Raw genomic sequence first — 17,520 nt, 5'->3', positions numbered from 1 at the left:
TTATTTTCTTAGTAATTTTGAATAGTTAAAATAATTTTGTTATTTTGATCAATCTAAATAATGTTATTATTTAAGTGAATTAGCAACATAACAGATAGCTACAATAGCTAAGCCATGCAGTACTGTATACCCAGTAACAACAAGTTTTCATTATTCAAACCGACAATTATGGGCATTAATAGGCCTCTGGCCAGCTCAAGTTCTTCATGACAATAAATCCCTGCAGGCCAGGATTTTTCAGGAGCCAGGCTCAGATTAAAGTCTATGTCTGGGTATAGGGCTATATCCCCCTGGTTCTGAGAACCAGAAAACTCCAGATGTGGAACAAACCAACCAAATTCAATGAATCAGAGAGCAGCAAGGATGGTGTAGGAAAGGGTTAGTCTCTAGTCTACTATCTTGTTGATGCCAATCAATTGTTCTTCCTTTTGCATGGTTTACCTTTATAGACCTGGGGAGTGCATACAAGATAAGGCAGGTTGTGAATTTGACCAGGTGTGCACGGCTATCGCCAAGCTTAAAGAAAAAGAATCTCCCTTATACATACATAGTGCATCATAAGTCAGCCAGCAAATACTAACTAGTGCCACTCTGTGTCATACATCATGCTGGGCTCTTTGGAGTTAGTTAGAGAGTATTTATAGTACAGGCCCTGCTTTTAAAGAACTAGAATCTTAATGAAAAGATCATACATTCATTCATTCACTCAGCAAATATTTATTGAGTTCATCCTTTGTTCCAGGCACTGTGATATGTGGGCATGATGCAGAAACAAAATAGGTGTGAACCCTGCTTCCATGGAACTTACAATCAGGAGATACTGATACTTCTAAGTGACTTTGGCTATGTCCGAACAACCCCAATTCTAGCCAAATGGAAGGAAGAATGTTGCAGCCCACTCACAAATGATGTTCCCAAAGTGGGAGGCAAAGTGTAAGACTGTAATAATTTATCTAGCAGCTCTGTGTGATTATACACATTGCTGTAAATGTACCTGGTAGAATAATTTCACTGAGGAAAAGTTCCTCCTGAGTTGGTACCAGAGGCAGATGTATGGTTAAGCTAATGAAGCTCAGACCTCAAAGCCCCTCATTTCACAGGCCTTTTCCGAGGTCTGGTTTTATATTCATTTCATTAAAGAAAGTTGTATATTCTTCAGGTTCTGCAAGCCTGGATCCAGTTCTGTCTGGTATGGTACCCAGGTTTGCATGGAGAAAGTGAGATTTGACCTAGCTCTTGAAAGAAAAGTAGGCTGTGCATATTCCCCAAAAGAATGAGAGCCCAACGTATATACAATGGAATATTACTCAGCCATAAAAAGAAATGAAATTAAGTTATTTGCAGTGAGGTGGATGGACCTAGAGACTGTCATACAGAGTGAGGTAAGTCAGAAAGAGAAAAACAAATACCATATGCTAACACATATATATGGAATCTAAAAAAAAAAACAACAATGGTTCTGAAGGACCTAAGGGCAGGACAGGAATAAAGATGCAGACATAGAGAATGGACTTGAGGACACAGGGAGGGGGAAGGCTAAGCTGGGACGAAGTGAGAGAGTGGCATGGACATATATACACTACCAAATGTAAAATAGATAGCTAGTGGGAAGCAGCTTCATAGCACAGGGAGGTCAGCTCAGTGCTTTGTGACCACCTAGAGGGGTGGGATAGGGAGGATGGGAGGGAGATGCAAGAGGGAGGAGATATGGGGATATATGTATACGTATAGCTGACTCACTTTGTTATAAAGAAGAAACTAACACACCATTAAAGCAATTATACTCCAATAAAGATGTTAAAAAAAAAAAGACCCAAAGCAGCCAAAAATAAATAAATAGAAATTAAAAAAAAAAAAACAACAAAGAATGGGAGCCCACTCAGGATGAGGAGAATTGTAGGGACAGTGTACAGGGTGAATTGGAGGGCAGTGAGTTGATTGATGGGCAGTAAGAATTGCTAAAGTAGGGATCCGATTACCAACTCATCAACTAAGGTGTCTGCAATGGCCAATGTTGTTATTTAGTCTCTTTGCGATGTAAGAAATGGAGCACCACTCAGGTTAACTCAAGCAAGGGGAGGTTTATTATAATGGAATATCATGGCCTGGAGTACGTAGGCTGGAGTTGGAGGGTAGATCAGGATCCAGAGAATCAACTGTTGGAATAAATGAGTTCCTTGCTAATCTTCCGCCATCATTGGACCTAGCTATTTTCTACCTGTTTGACTGTGTTTCCATTACCAACTGCCAAGTCTTTCTCTCCACTGTCAATATAATTTCTTAACTTTATAATTTTTCTTTACTTATAATATCTGCTTCCTCATGGCACTGGTCCTGCTGCTAACCTCCTGATTTTTTCAACATTTCCAAATTCAGATTCTCAAGAGAGGAAATATCTGCCTTGTCAGCTCATTGTTCCTTGACGGGCAAGGCTATATGTCTTAGGTTTGTATACCTTGTCCAACTGGGTATTCCTGGGATATGCAGAATCCTTGTACAAAATATGGTAGCCTGTGGATGTGGATGCCCCTTCAGTGGAGCTGTGAGCAGAGGAACTTCCCTTATAAGGGTCTGTAGGTGCAGGTGGTATAATGAATGACATGCCCAATGTAGCTGAAATAGCTAATACTTCCTGAGAGCTTACTCTGTGTCAATTTCTGTTTTAAGCTCTTCCTATACATTCTCCCTTTTAATCCTACTGATAATATTATGGGGTAGAACTACTGCTGTTCCCATTTAACTGAGGAGGCAACTGATGCCCTGCAAATTCAACTAACTTCCTCAAGGTCACACAGCTAATAACTATTGGAACCAGGATTCTAACCAGGTATGTTTTAGAATCCATTTTTTTCGATGCCATAGGCTGAATGTGGGATTTTATGAGGGCTGGGTTATAGCAGAGCCTAGAGGCAGAGAAATCACTTAGGGGACTAAAGAAGGTTGCAGTGACACTGTGGGTGGGTAATAAAGGAGGAACTAAGAAAGATGCAGAATGGTTAGGGAAGAAAGGATTTCCCAGATACATTAAAAAAAAACAAAAAACAAGATTCACTTGGATTTGGTGATAAGTTGGAATTGGAATTTTGAAATAAATATTCAAGTAAAATGCATTATAAGTGCCCTCCTAATGAAAAAAACTAGTTGGAAAAGAGATTTAAATTTTCTTAGCAGTGGAAAAATGACTAAATTGGCTCTTGGGAAGTATAGTATCCAAAGATTTTATCAAATGCTGTGGAAGAAACTATTATATTCTTCTTACAGAGAAGCAGTATTCAGTCAAAATTTCCCCACCTCTGGATATTACCCACAAAAGGCTGGCTAGATTTCAGGGTATTGAGAAAGTCTTGTATTTCATTTATATAATGTAAGCCAGATTTCTGAAGGGAAAACTTTCCCCCCTGCTTACTTTGTAGCATGAAATAAAGAAAACTTCGGGGGTGAGGTACAACCTCAGTGTTGATATTCCAGCTTCTCAGAGTCTCCTGAGAAGCCAGATGTGAGAGCAGATGTTGCAGGCACTGTAACAGATGTGGCAGAAGGGTGGATAGTATTCCCTGGGGGCCAGAGGCTAGAGCAACCATTGCTCCCTGTAGAGTCTGGGATGCTCCTCCCAGAATGGGATTTTTTTTTTTTTTGAATTTTTGAATTTCACTTTATTTTTTTATACAGCAGGTTCTTATTAGTTATCCATTTTATACATATTAGTGTATACATGTCAATCCCAATCTCTCAAGTCATCCCCCCACCACCATCCCCCCCCCACCATCCCCACCACCACCATCCCCCCCATCCCCCCCCACCATCCCCCCCGGCCACTTTCCCCCCCCGGCCACTTTCCCCCCTTGGTGTCCATACGTTTGTTCTCTACATCTGTGTCTCAATTTCTGCCCTGTAAACCAGTTTATCTGTACCATTTTTCTAGGTTCCACATATATGCATTAATATACAGTATTTGTTTTTCTCTTTCTGACTTACTTCACTCTGTATGACAGTCTCTAGATCCATCCAAGTCTCTACAAATGACCCAATTTCGTTCCTTTTTATGGCTGAGTAATACAGAATGGGATTTTTAACATTTAGCCTTCCTTCCTGCATGAGGTTTCTGGCTACCAGTTATCAGTCTGTAATCCCCCAAATTGTGTCAAAGTCTTAGACTTCTCTGAGGTGGGAAGCCGTTCTGCCTCCTCAGCTGCTGCCCAGCTTTACCCAATCTTAGTCCCGAAGTGAAGTGCCCATTACTGCCAGCTGCACTTGTGCTTTTCTTTCTTTCTTTCTTTTTTTTAAATTTACTTATTTATTTAATTTTGGCTGCGTTGGGTCTTCATTGCTGCACGTGGGCTTTCTCTAGTTGCTGCGAGCGGGGGCTACTCTTCGTTGTGGTGCACAGGCTTCTCACTGCGGTGGCTTCTCTTGTTGCAGAGCACGGGCTCTAGGCGCGCAGGCTTCAGTAGTTGTGGCTCATGGGCTCAGTAGTTGTGGCTCGCAGGCTCTAGAGCGCAGGCGCAGTAGTTGTGGCACACGGGCTTAGTTGCTCCGCGGTATGTGGGATCTTCCCAGACCAGGGCTTGAAACCGTGTCCCCTGCATTGACAGGCCAATTCTTAACCACTGCGCCACCAGGGAAGCCCACTTGTGCTTTTCTGACTCTTGTACATTCAAGCATCTGTCTTTGTTCAAGCTTTCCCCCTCCTCCCTACCGATTCTTTTCACACCTTATACCTCTTGATGAAACCTCACCCCCCCAAAACAAAAGCCACTTTTATTTCCCTTTCTCTGAATTCTTAGGGTTTCTACAATCTGTACTATTGTGAGGAAACCAGTGTGAATTACATTTAAGGTCTACTCTCTTTCGAACACATTTTAATGTTTTAGAAGGAGAAAAAGGCAGAACGCCTTTAAAAGAGTAGGTTAAGACAGAAGCATTGGAGGTCACATAGCCGAGTTTCAGTGTAATATTTTTGGACTGTAAGGCTGTAAAAACCCGAAGATGAAGTTCTACTGAGGAGGAGATTGTCAGACATTAGAGCCTTTATGTAGCCTTAGCTGCTCAGAGTCTCAGGGAGAGCATGAAGACCATCATTAGAAAAAAGGCGCTGCACCTCCCTCTTTCATTTCTCTGAGAAGAGAAAGATGAAGGGAAGGAAAGCTTTGAGGAGTAAGAAGCAAAACTGTTTCTTCTTCTTGATAGTGTGGAATAGGAGGACCCAGAGTAGAAGCGATGCCTCACTCCGAGACCAGCAAGTGCATAATGACCGTAGATAATGCACCAGCGGTACACATTTCCTTAGAATGTTGCTGAAGCTTCCATATCTATCTTTATCCCTTATACAGAATAATTAACTGATTTTTTAAAAATCAGAAAGCAATATTTTTACTGTTAAGTAATGAACTAGGAGCAAAAGGCCTAGTTTCTAGTCCTGGATCTAGGTCTAGACTTGAGCAAGTTACTTAACTTTGTTGAGCTTTCATTTTTTTTTTTTCATCTATAAAATGGAAACAATATCCACCCACTTGCAGGCACTCTATGTAAAAACACATAGAAATCATTCATTTAAACATTAAACAGTAATTAAGCTGCATTGTGGCAGGCTCTGGTCTAGTCACAGGGGGTGCATCAGTGAACAAAAACAGATAAAAATCTCTGTCCTTGTGGGGTTCACTGACTAGTATAATTGGCCAGGTCACATTTTAGTTTTTCACACTGCTCAGTTATCCACCTCTTTCTTTTTTTATGAAACAAGTGTTTGCTGAATAACTGTTATACTCTGGGGGTGTTTACAAGTGAATCAAATCTATAGATTGATTATGGGGCCTTATGATGGAACAGAAATAAGGAGGCTGAATTCCAGACAAGACTTTGCTGCAAGCTAGCTATCTCTATTTTTTAGTTATAAAAAATAACTTTGTCACATATTTGCATTTCAATATTCTAAAATTATCTATATTTTTTCTCCTGGAGTAGGTCAAATTCTGCCCCTACTGACTTACATGTTTCACTCATTTCTTTGATCAATTAACCCCTTTTAAAAAAATTATTTATTTTATTTATTTATTTTTGGCTGCATTGGGTCTTCGTTGCTGAGTGTAGGCTTTCTCTAGTTGCGGTGAGCGGGGGCTACTCTTTGTTGCAGTGCGTGGGCTTCTCTTGTTGCGGAGCATGGGCTCTAGGCACACGGGCTTCGGTAGTTGTGGCACATGGGCTCAGCAGTTGTGGCTCACGGGCTTAGTTGCTCTGCGGCATGTGAGATCTTCCCGGACCAGGGCTCGAACCCATGTCCCCTGCATTGGCAGGCAGATTCTTAACCACTGCGCCACCAGGAAAGTCCCCAATTAACCCCTTTTTATACATCATGAAAATACAACATTTAGTTCAGAATGATTTGTTCATTCCAAATTAATGAAGTTTCATTATACTTGTATAAAAAGAGGACAATCTTGTAAATACTAGATCTTAGTATGCAGCATAGGTGCATCTAGCTCAAGTACTACAATACCAGAGATGATAGTAAATTCCAAAGTTTCCAAGAGACTAGTTTTACTGTCACTGGGATGAAATCCAATTATAGAGGAAATGTAGAGTGTAGTTAGCATGTATTCTGGAACCAGACTGTCTGCATTTGAATCCAAGCTCTGCCACTTACCTGTGGGTGACCCTGGACAAAGTTATTTTACCTTTCTTTTCCTCAGTTTCCTCATCTGTCAAGTGGAGAGATGATAGTAGTGCAAACTTCAAAGAATGAACACTTGTCAAATGTTTAGAACATGCCTGACAAAGGGAAAGAACTTTATAATTTGGGGCTGTCTTTTAGGAGGGAGTTGAAGGGAGAGGAAATAAGAGTAGAGGATATATCATGTAGAGAAGCTGGTGGTAAAGGGAGCAAGAGATTGGACCACACCTACAGAAAGGGGAAGGGACAAGCAGTCAAGAACAGGTGTTTGTGTGTATTTTATTTCCCAAGATAAGGGAAGCCTATGACTTTTGAAGGCAGTGGAATAGAGCCAGGGAACAGAAAGTTGGAAGAGGGAGGGTTAGCTATAGGCGCAGGGTGATCTATAACAAGGACACAGGTAGTTCGAGGTGATGGAAGGTAAGTAATCATCAAATAGTTTTCTCTGTGTTCCTCAGGAATTCAGCTAGCCTTTATAATATATTACACATCTGGCACTGAAATTCTGAAGACAATAGATCAGACCATACACCTCCGCTATTCAGGATCAAACAGTGGATGGGGAGAAATTAGTGAGATGATGCGAAGTAAACAGAGGGAACTTTAGCAACATGCTGAAGAGTAGTCTGCACTCTGTGGTGCAGCTGGGTCGTTCTGAAAGGAACCTCACAGACAGACTAATGCAGGGTTCACCAGACAGAGGCAGGGTGGCTCCAGGAACACAGGCATCCGGCATCCAGCCAAGCCACTAACAGCCAGGGTCCACCCACAAGCCATGGCAGCAGACCCAACAACTGGGTTGTGTTCAGGTGACTGGAGTGGCCACTCATACATCAATCTTTTTATCGCAATTGCCACAGGAAAATAATTTGGTCCAAGAGTCAAATGCAAAGTGAAGGTCACACACACACACACACACACACACACACACACACACACACACACACACACAGATAGTCTTTTCTATCTTAACAGGAATATTTAAAAATATCCTGTAATAAGGCTGAGTAAATGAAGCTGCTTTAACTGAAAATCTTTGGGTTCTCATATCCAGAGAGAGGACCAGCTTTGCTAGCAGCTTGGGTATTATACATATTTGGTAATTTGGGAAGAACACACAAAGCTATAAGCTTAGCTAAAACAAGAGGAAGAGGACTTATTTTGAGCTGGACATATCTTCATAGGGGTAAGAGCTAAGATGTCTAAGAGAGGCCCATTAGCGCCTGTACGTCCTACACTCTCAGGAAAGACTCATACTTTGATGTGGATGAAATTCAGTGTCTTAAAGCGGTAAAGCATTAAATGGATTAAACGTAAAAGAGTTTGGCATTGCCTGACATAAATATTTCTACCTTTTCTCCCTTCCACCCAAGGTAATTCCCTTTTAAGTATTGCTTCTCAATATAGATTAAGAAGTTTTATCCCTAGCTAGAGGGAGTCCAGGCATCAGTAGCAGGAGTGAAGAAGATTATTTTCAACAGGACACCCTGCTGAACAGAGCTCCCCAATCTACAGACATGGGCAGTCTCCTCCACTACCAGCTAAACTTAGCTTGCCAAATATTTGCTTGGAGTGTGTCCCACATGACTGGATCCCTACGCAGAACCTATCGGATCCTGTACACCAGTTCTATACCCATCCCCGGCTTCTGCTTGTTTTGCTGCCAATTGTTCACACCAGTACCTTCAGAGGCTCACCCACAGTCAGAACCAGCATAACCTACGGCTTTTACTCCTCCCCAAAGCAGCAATGACTTATGGGTATGGGAGTAGGAAAGCCCAGACCCTTTGTCTAGAGATGGGATAAACTCTGAAGTGTAGTTTACACTCCGGAGTTTCCCAAAGCTTCAGACTGAGAATGGAATTACCTAAAATCTCACCACATCATGGCTTCTTCTCCTTCTCTGTCCTACTTTCCCACTCCCTTACTGTTTCTCCTGGGAGTACATCCTTAATAAGTCACTTGCACACAAGCCCTTGGCTCAGGGTCTGCCTCTGGGAATACTCAGCACAAGACAGTCCTTACTTATTATTCATTGATTCCTTCATTGATTCATTCAAAAAAGTGCACTGAGTGTCTAAGTGCTTTCATCCCAGTCCAGTGGGTTAGAGTGATATATAGTTAGGTGAAAGGTAACCATGGATATTCTCAAGTATTATATGGGACATACAGAGACTACACATTTCTAGAGTCAAAAGAAACTTAAAATATGAACATATCATCATGCCTGATAAAGTGATTTCTACCTAGTAGGTTCTTATGTGTGCCAAAAGATTTGGTTAGTCCTTGGCCTCATAATGTTGACCACTGAGGAGAGCCAATCATTTCTTGGAATGCTGTTTTACTCACAAACATTTATTGGGCTCCTGCTATGAATCAGAAAGTGAGAAACTGACACACTCATAAGTATTGGGTTTGCCAAAAAGTTTGTTCGGGTTTTTCTGTAAGATGTTATGGAAAAACCCAAACAAACGTTTTGGCCAATCCAGTACGATATAATGAGATAATTACATCTTGAATAATGTATACGATGCCATGGATATATGATAGAAGGAAAGATACTTTTCCAAGAAAACAAAAGACTGGATCTTGGAGGAAAAGTACAATTGATTCTGGACAGAAGTAGAGAGAGGCATTTTAGAAAAGGAATAGCAAACTCCATAGTAATTAGGTGTAAAAGAGCCTTGGCAGGTTTCCGGAAGTGTGAGTAGTTTACAGGATTGAATCAAGGGTCACACGAAGAGGAGAAGCAGGAGATAAACCCAGAGGTGGAGGTTGGAACCACTCAGTGGTGCACCTTAGGCACTTCAGAACTTTATCCTGTAGCAATGGGGAACCTTCAAAGATGTTTAGGATTTGCCAAGGTTTGCCTTGGAAACAATACGAAGGATGTGTTAGAGAAAAGAAAGACTCCAGTCAGAAACACTAGTTAGTTAGAAGGCTGTTATTAGGTTGAATCAGATATAATTTCCAATATCCAACCATTTTTGATCCAACAAAAATGTGAATTTCATATAGTTCAGATTGATTCACTGCACAAGAAGAAGGAGGGTGAGACTCTGAACAATGACGTGAAGACTGGAGAGAAGGAGTGAAATAAAAGAGACACACAGGAGAGAAAATTGGCATGAAATGCAGGGGCAGAGTAAGCTGCAGAATTAGGTGTGACCGTGAAGCAGAATTTTGTAATGTGAATGACGGAGTGAATCACGGAGAATGTCCATAGGGGAGATGGGTTCCACCAGGGGAGTGGTTTAGGGAGTGGAACAGGGCACCATACCATGCTTCAGAACTCACGGCTCTTCACCTATTACCTTGCAGTGCCTCATTTCTCTTTAGTTCCTTCTTTTCCTGCTACTTGACATTGGACAGGCCTATGATACCCAAATGCCTACTGTTATATTTGCTCTTAAAGTTGGGCCAACAAATAATGCAATCCCAAGTGTATTTACTTAGTTAAAGCAGTCCTCTAAGTGAGAACCTAAGCTGCATGACAGCAGGAAGAGAAACTTAGCGTTCCTCTAGTGAAGGGACCCAATCTAACCAGATTGCTCTTTAACAGATGGAGGGTCTTCTCATACAGGGGCACACAGGGGATTCTGAAAGTCTCAGAGAATGAAGAGGAAAACCTGTTTTGTTTTTCTTTTCTACTTTGACCTCGACTCTGACCACTCTTCCAGATCCACAATGTTCCTATAAAAAGTGTCCCTGAACATCTTCTGTTTGCTCTGAAATAGATATTGGCCAAATTATATTTTTTTGTTGCAATGAAGACGTGTTATTTTATTGTCCTTCAAATAACCCTGCCTTCCTAAAACAAAAAATTGTCTCTTTGCTTAACACAGTCAAGAACTGGAGAACCACATGCCTGTCTGGACATTTTATATAATGTCACGCCACTTGGGTTGGACATGCTATTTAAGATGATCTTAACTATACTCTTGAGAAAAAAAGGACTCTAGCAATCTGATAAAAAAGACTGACTAAGGATACATTGAATTCAATTTCTTTTTGTTCTTTCTTATAACAATTTCTTATAAGAATTTCATTTCATTTTGCTAGTTCTTGTAAGAGAATTACTAAGAAATGTATAAAAAGGAAACATTTTTCAGGTATATTTTCTTTTTATGTATTTCAACTTTGTCAAAATGTGTATATTTCAATATTTTATTGCATCGAATGAATTTAAGCGATTATTTGTAGAATGCTGTTGAGGGATGGGCCTCAGGGCAAATTATGCAGCATTGTTCATTCAGGCCACAAATACTTACCAACCGTCACCTATGTGCCAGGCGCTGTGGTAGCTGTTGGAGATGCAGTGATAAGCTAAGCCAGGCATGGTTTCTGCCCTCATGAAGCTTGTAGCCTAGAGATAACAACTCGTGTTAAACAAATAATCACACAAATAACTAGTCGTTACAAACTACAATGAATTATTGAAAAGAAAATAGTGGGTCACACAGTGGGAGACCAGTCCTAGTCAACAGGGTATTCTCTGAGGAAGTGATTTTCCAAGTTAAGACCTGAAGGACAAGTAGCAGTCAGCCAGGTGATGAGGGAACGGAAGAGCACTCTGGGTAGGGGAAGCTTCAAGTGCAAAGGCCCTGAGGTAGGGAGGAGGATGACCTTGTTTGTGACATTCCTGGACGGCTAGTGTGGCCTGAGCACACGGTAGCAAAAGGTTCAAAGCAAAGCTGGAGTTGCAGCCGGAGGCTAGATCAAACAGATAACGTTAAGAATTTTGATCTGTACCCTAAGAGCAACAGGAAGCCACTGAAAGCTGGAGAGTGGTAGAATTAGATTTACCTATAAAGATCATCTGAAGTCAGTGAGCTTTCATTCGGCATTTAACAAATGCTGTGATAAATGCTCTAGGGCTCCCGAAGTCACATTAGACCCGATTTCTGCTCTCAAGTGATGTCTGGTGTGTCAGTGTGGGAAGAAATAGAATGTGGGTCAAAGCACAGAGGCAGGAATGGGACAGTTTCGGGGAGATAATATCTAAAGCATCTTTGTTTACTCGGTCATAACCGATGGGCATTGATGTATAGATTGGGGCTCTGCTGTTTTTTCAAAGATGTTCAGGGAAGTGTCATCTGATGAAAGGAGTCATAATCAATAATTCATCCACTGAAACCCTCTGTCTGTTCACAGATCAGGCACCACACAAACAACTATGCCTCCAGCTCCACCTCTTTACCCCACCAGTGCTCCTCAACCTTGATGTGGAGTGACCACTTGGAAAGGTGAGATGTAGAAGCGGTCTGGATCTACAGCTAAGCCCTCCCCCATCTCTCTGTTCTGATCCGAGTTCATGTTACAAAGGCAGAATATCTCTAAGAATTAAAATGCAAACTAAGCACACACATCTGATTAAGGAGGACTAGATTCCCCAAGGAGCTACTGTTGTTTTTTACAACTTCACTTACATTTCCTCCAATTAAGAACTTTCTGAGACTGGCTCCAGGCTGCTCTTGGAACTGACCAACTCCATGTAGTGAAAGAGCCTGCACGTCACTTACTTTTCATAGTAAGAACAGTCTCCAGGAGTATTTCTTAAATTTTTTTAAAATTGAAGTATAGGTGATTTACAATGTCATGTTATTTTCAGGTCTACAGCACAGAAATTTATTATTATATACATATATATATTATATATATATGTACATATATATTATACATACATATATATACATACATATATATTTTATATGTATATATATATATATATATTCTTTTTCAAATTCTTTTCCCTTATAGGTTATTACAAAATACTGAGTACAGTTCCCTGTGCTATACAGTAGGTCCTTATTGGTTATCTATTTTGTACGTAGTATTGTGTACATGTTAATCCCATCCTTCCAGGGGTATTTTAACGCTAAGTTACCCCTGTTTTGCTTAGGCACCAGAACTCAGCATGTTCACCATATGTTTAGCACACTCTTACTTGACCTTTCGATTATATCTGTTTTGTATAAAACATATATTTCAATGAATGAACATTGCAGAAAGCAGAACATAATGCCAAATGTGATGCACGTTTGGTCAGACTAAATTTTGAGCATTAGTTTCCTCCCTCAAACATTTCCTTTCAATATTCTTGTTACTGACTGTAGGGTTAACTGAATGAATAGTCTTCTGTGTATCATTGCATTGTGTGATCTTTTTGTTTTAATGAGAGCATGTAAAAAGTTTTAATTTATTTTCAAAGATAGCACATGTCTTTTCAAATAAGTTGAACTCTTCATTTTTAATGGAAAGTCAGCATGTTCATTTTATTTCATTCCCTGGGTACAGCTGGGTACAATAGCTCCTCTACTCAATATAAGTTGTTATGAGAGATGTGGACATTCAAGCAGCTCAATTTCTTTGACCATTTGTTCTCCCATAGTGGCAGTAACTGAGAGATAATCACTTCTGTTCTTCAGGGCAAGATCTAAATGTGTTTTTCAATAAATATTGTGCAACAATGCCCAAAGGATAAGAATAAGCTGGTTGCTTCTGGAACATACCTCAAAAATCACAAGGCCAATAAAGTTTTTACTCAACTCACTTTTATGATCTTATATCCTTCCCCTGGATATCTGCCTGTAATATACATATTACAGGCACTGTTTTGCTATGAACACAGATCCCTTGGAAAACAAAAGAAGGGAAAAGTAGGGAGATACCCAGCTCCCATCTCATTATTGGTAGGTTCATACTAATCCCACTTTTACTTTTTTAAAGTAAATCTTATCATACTTCCCCTCATTATATAAATAAGCCAGGCTCTCTATAGAAACTTTGGAAAATAAAGAAAATTAGAAAGAAAGGCAACTTACTAAACTTTACTTCCACTACTCAAGAAAAACCCACCATCATTTTAGTATATTTCTCTCTTCATTTTCCCCTACACTTTCCTTGATTTAGTTTTACATACTTATGATAATATATACTCATTATTATTATTTTTTTAAAAAAATTTTTTTCTGCCTTTATTTTTTTATTTTTTATTTTTAAATTTATTTATTTATGGCTGTGTTGGGTCTTCATTTCTGTGCAAGGGCTTTCTCTAGTTGTGGCAAGTGGGGGCCACTCTTCATCGCGGTGCGAAGGCCTTTCACTGCCGTGGCCTCTCTTGTTGTGGAGCACAGGCTCCAGATGCGCAGGCTCAGTAGTTGTGGCTCACGGGCCCAGCCGCTCCGCGGCATGTGGGATCCTCCCAGACCAGGGCTCAAACCCGTGTCTCCTGCATTGGCAGGCAGACTCTCAACCACTGCACCACCAGGGAAGCCCTATACTCATTATTGTGTCTTGTTTTTTTACTTCATTTAACATAAAATAAACATTCCTCAGATTATTTACAAATTATTTTTAAAGTAACTTTAATATTTATGTAATAGCCTATTAAAAGAATATACTATAGTTTACTTAATCATTATGTGTGTTCAAATTTGGCACCGTGATGAATAGAGTTGTATCTATTACCCAAAGACTGAAATGCAGAATTAAAAAAAAAATTTGTGATTGTTTTTACCAAAAGTATACTTTAAAGAATAAATAATATATAAATTTTTAATATTCTTGAAAGATGCCTATAGTCTGCTTTCAAAAAGAATTACTAGAGATTTAAAATTTCTTCAGCAATGTGTGAGAGTTTTGACTTTGCTTTACTCTAACCAGCACTGTATATATCTTAAGACACACACACAATACTTTGTTGGTTTGATAGGAGAAAAATTGTATTTCATGGCTCTTTTAATCAGTACACTTCCTGATGCTTTTAGAGTGTGGTTATATACTGATTAGGGCTTGTTTTTAAGGCAAGATTATTTGACCATTCAATGTTTATACAATTGATATAGTTTTATAATTTGATTATTATTCTGGATTACAATCTTGGAAACCAGAAAAATTGCTCAGAATGAAGGCATACACTTAGCATAATTAAATGATCCAGAGGTTTACATGATCCAAAATCCAGAATTATTTAAATTGTTTTTATTTACAAAACACAGATGTAATTACTTCAAACAAGAATGTTTTGATGTCTAAGATATTATATTTCACACTTACATCTTAGTCCTCACACCATACAAAAACAAAAGTATTCCTATCCATGCTTATTATATCTTTTTCTCTTTATTCTAACAGATAATGAAAGAACGGAGGTGGACTTTTTATTGCAATTCCTGCTTCCCTGAGTTTGTGTATTTCTTCCTACCTGAGAAGGAGAATTTTATATTTTGATTTGGATTGTTTCTTCTTTTTCATCTTTTTAAAAATTTTAATGTTTTTTCTTGTCAGTAATATCCACTGAGACCAAGTTTATTACTGCAATACGTGTCTTTGAGTATTAAAAATTGGTTTCTGGGACTGGATTTTGAGTATATATTTAAGAAGCTGGGCACGATTGCACAGATGGTGACTGGTGAAAAAATGAGAAAAAGAAAACCCCATCCTTCAGGAGTTTTCCCCCAGCTTCAAACCCTTATGTGAATCTCAACTGATGTGGATATCTTTACATTTTATCGTAGTTTTGATTTTACAATATGAGTTTGAAAAATCAGTAAAAGTTTTTGTCAGTGAAAAGTCAACTTACTGAGAGCAAGAATTCAATTAATAAGACATAAACTTCACGAGATAGAAAAGGATGCCAAATGAAGGCAGGAGGGTACCATGACCAAAGATATTTATGCAAAATGTGTGATTAATGTTTTGGAGATGTGTTCTTCTGGGCTAAGCTGGGAACTAAAAGCCCTTAAGTCTGTATTCTTGTTATGTGTCATTTAGTAACTCAGGAATCAGCATAATTGTTATTTCTCTGTCTTTGAAGACTGAAAGGTGTGATGCAACGAAGGGCTGTCTTGATATGTCATAGAAAATAATAATGAAGCTAAGGGATGAATTGTTGAGTTGGAGCATTAAAAAATCCAGGTGCAGTCTCCGATCCACCACTATCAATTCAGCATTTCTTACAATTTCTTCTTGGGTGGCATACAAAAGACAAAATTAATAAATGACATAGTTATCAACTATCAAGTTTTGTTACTTTTTTATGAAATAAAAGTGTCTAGTTTGTCTGAAATAAGAAATTCTGTGAACTTTAAAAAAATACTTTGAGTCATCTACTATCTCTCAGCTAATGTGCCCTTACCTGCTCATAAATTCAACCAACATTTCTTTCTCTTGTCTTTCTTTCCCACTCCCTTCCTCCTTCTTTTCCCTCGCCCCATTCACTTAATTCAACACATATTTATTGAGTGTCCCTTCTTTAGGCACCTAAGGGCCATGCTGTCACATACAAGGATATCTTGGAAAGAGATGATAATATGGTATCAGTAGTTTTGCAATAGGAGCCTATACTGTGACTCCATTGTCATTTCTGTCAATGTGATGAAACCAAAATAGTTGAATCATTCTTTTTGGCTAGTTGAACCAGTGTGAATTAGCTGCAAACTACAATTATTTTCATTAAATATGTATTGAAATTCAAGCATTATGTAACTGGCACAAAACATGCTGTACACAATCCCTTTATTCAGGTTTAAATTCAACATATTTTATTGAGCAAGTAGAATTTGCAGACCATCATAGGAATATCCACACTCCTGTTACCTCTCTATCTGTCCATCATCCAGCTATGTGGTTGTCTAGCTGTCATCTATTTACTGTTTTATTTTTACAAAAGAGGGTAAGGTTTACAGAGGGTTTGCCCAATGTCACTTAGCTAACATAAGTAGGAATTCAGATCCAAGTTTAAGTTTTTTGATTCCAGGTTTACTGTTCTCCCTACAGCACAGTGGGATGTGAGACTTATTACAATGATATGCCATTTATAAGACAATGTGATCTAGTAATAAAAGCATGGGTTTTGGAATCAAACTTGGATTTAAATCTGGCTGTGCCACTCATTAGCTCTGTGAACTTGAGAAAGTTAATTAATTTCATTTAGTCTCAATGAAATAATCTGTAAACTAAAGACAGTAATACTTACCTGTGGGGTTATTGTGATAAGGTACGTCAAGTGAGTGTAACACAATAGGTACTCAATAAGTATTAACTGTGATTAATTCTTTATCTAGACTTACCTCCAACTGTATAATAGGAGCTCTCACTTTCAACTATAAACTGGCTTCCTGACTGTGTGGGTTGAAATGTCATGGACAGAATCAACATTATGTAACAACAAATCCCTGGATGCTATTCTTCTTGATTCTAATACCTCATGGTTACTTTTGCCCACACAAAACCTACTCATCTCCCACATGTTCGAATCTCACCTTGTCCTTAGACCTTGGACAATTTAAGTACAGAAACCCCTCCTTATCTGCAGTTTCAGTTACCAGTGGTCAAGCACAGATGGAAAATATTAAGTGGAAAATTCCAGAAAAAAACAATTCATAAGTGTTAAATTGCATGTCATTCTGAGTAGCATGATGAAATCTCCTAGGGTTCTTCTCTGTCTTACCTGGGACGTGAATCATCACTTTGTCCCCCGTATCCCACTCATTAGTCACATGGTAGCCCACTCAGTTATCAGATCCACTGTTGAGGTTTTGCAGTGCCTGGGTTCAAGCACTTAATATGCTTTTTACTTAATAATGGCCCCAGGGAATTCCCTGGTGCTCCAGTGGCTAGGACTCCACGCTTCCTGCCACCAGCCTGGGGTTCAATCCCTGGTCGGGGATCTAAGATCCCCCAAGCTGCAAGGTGTGGCCAAAAATAATAATAATAATAATAGTCCCAAAGCCCAAGAGTAGTGATGCTTGGCCATTCGGATATGCCAAAGAGAAATTGTAAAGTGCTTCCTTTAAGTGTAAAGTGCTTCCTTTAAGTGAAAGTTCTCGATTTAATAAGGAAAGAAAAAA

The 17,520-nt window shown here is 39.3% G+C and overlaps 1 protein-coding gene across 2 annotated transcripts in view; it reads left to right on the top strand.

Moving 5' to 3' along the window:
* Nucleotides 1-17,290, top strand: part of PTGER3 (prostaglandin E receptor 3) — an 82,795-nt gene extending 65,505 nt beyond the window's left edge. Inside the window, exons 3-5 of one of the 2 annotated variants that reach the window (XR_005022246.1) lie at nucleotides 743-933; nucleotides 11,822-11,913; nucleotides 14,804-17,290. Coding sequence is in view for 1 of the 2 variants with exons in the window: in XM_036872262.1 (XP_036728157.1) it covers nucleotides 11,822-11,913; nucleotides 14,804-14,807 (96 nt within the window). In the remaining variant the exon portion in view is untranslated. The remainder of the gene's footprint in view (nucleotides 1-742; nucleotides 934-11,821; nucleotides 11,914-14,803) is intronic. The other variant, XM_036872262.1, reaches the window with a different exon arrangement.
* Nucleotides 17,291-17,520: the final 230 nt, after the last annotated feature.

This window comes from Balaenoptera musculus, chromosome 1 (assembly GCF_009873245.2).
Source record: "Balaenoptera musculus isolate JJ_BM4_2016_0621 chromosome 1, mBalMus1.pri.v3, whole genome shotgun sequence".
Lineage (NCBI taxonomy): Eukaryota > Metazoa > Chordata > Mammalia > Artiodactyla > Balaenopteridae > Balaenoptera > Balaenoptera musculus.
Note: the sequence above shows the minus strand (reverse complement) of the source record. Positions and strands in the feature narration are given on the sequence as shown.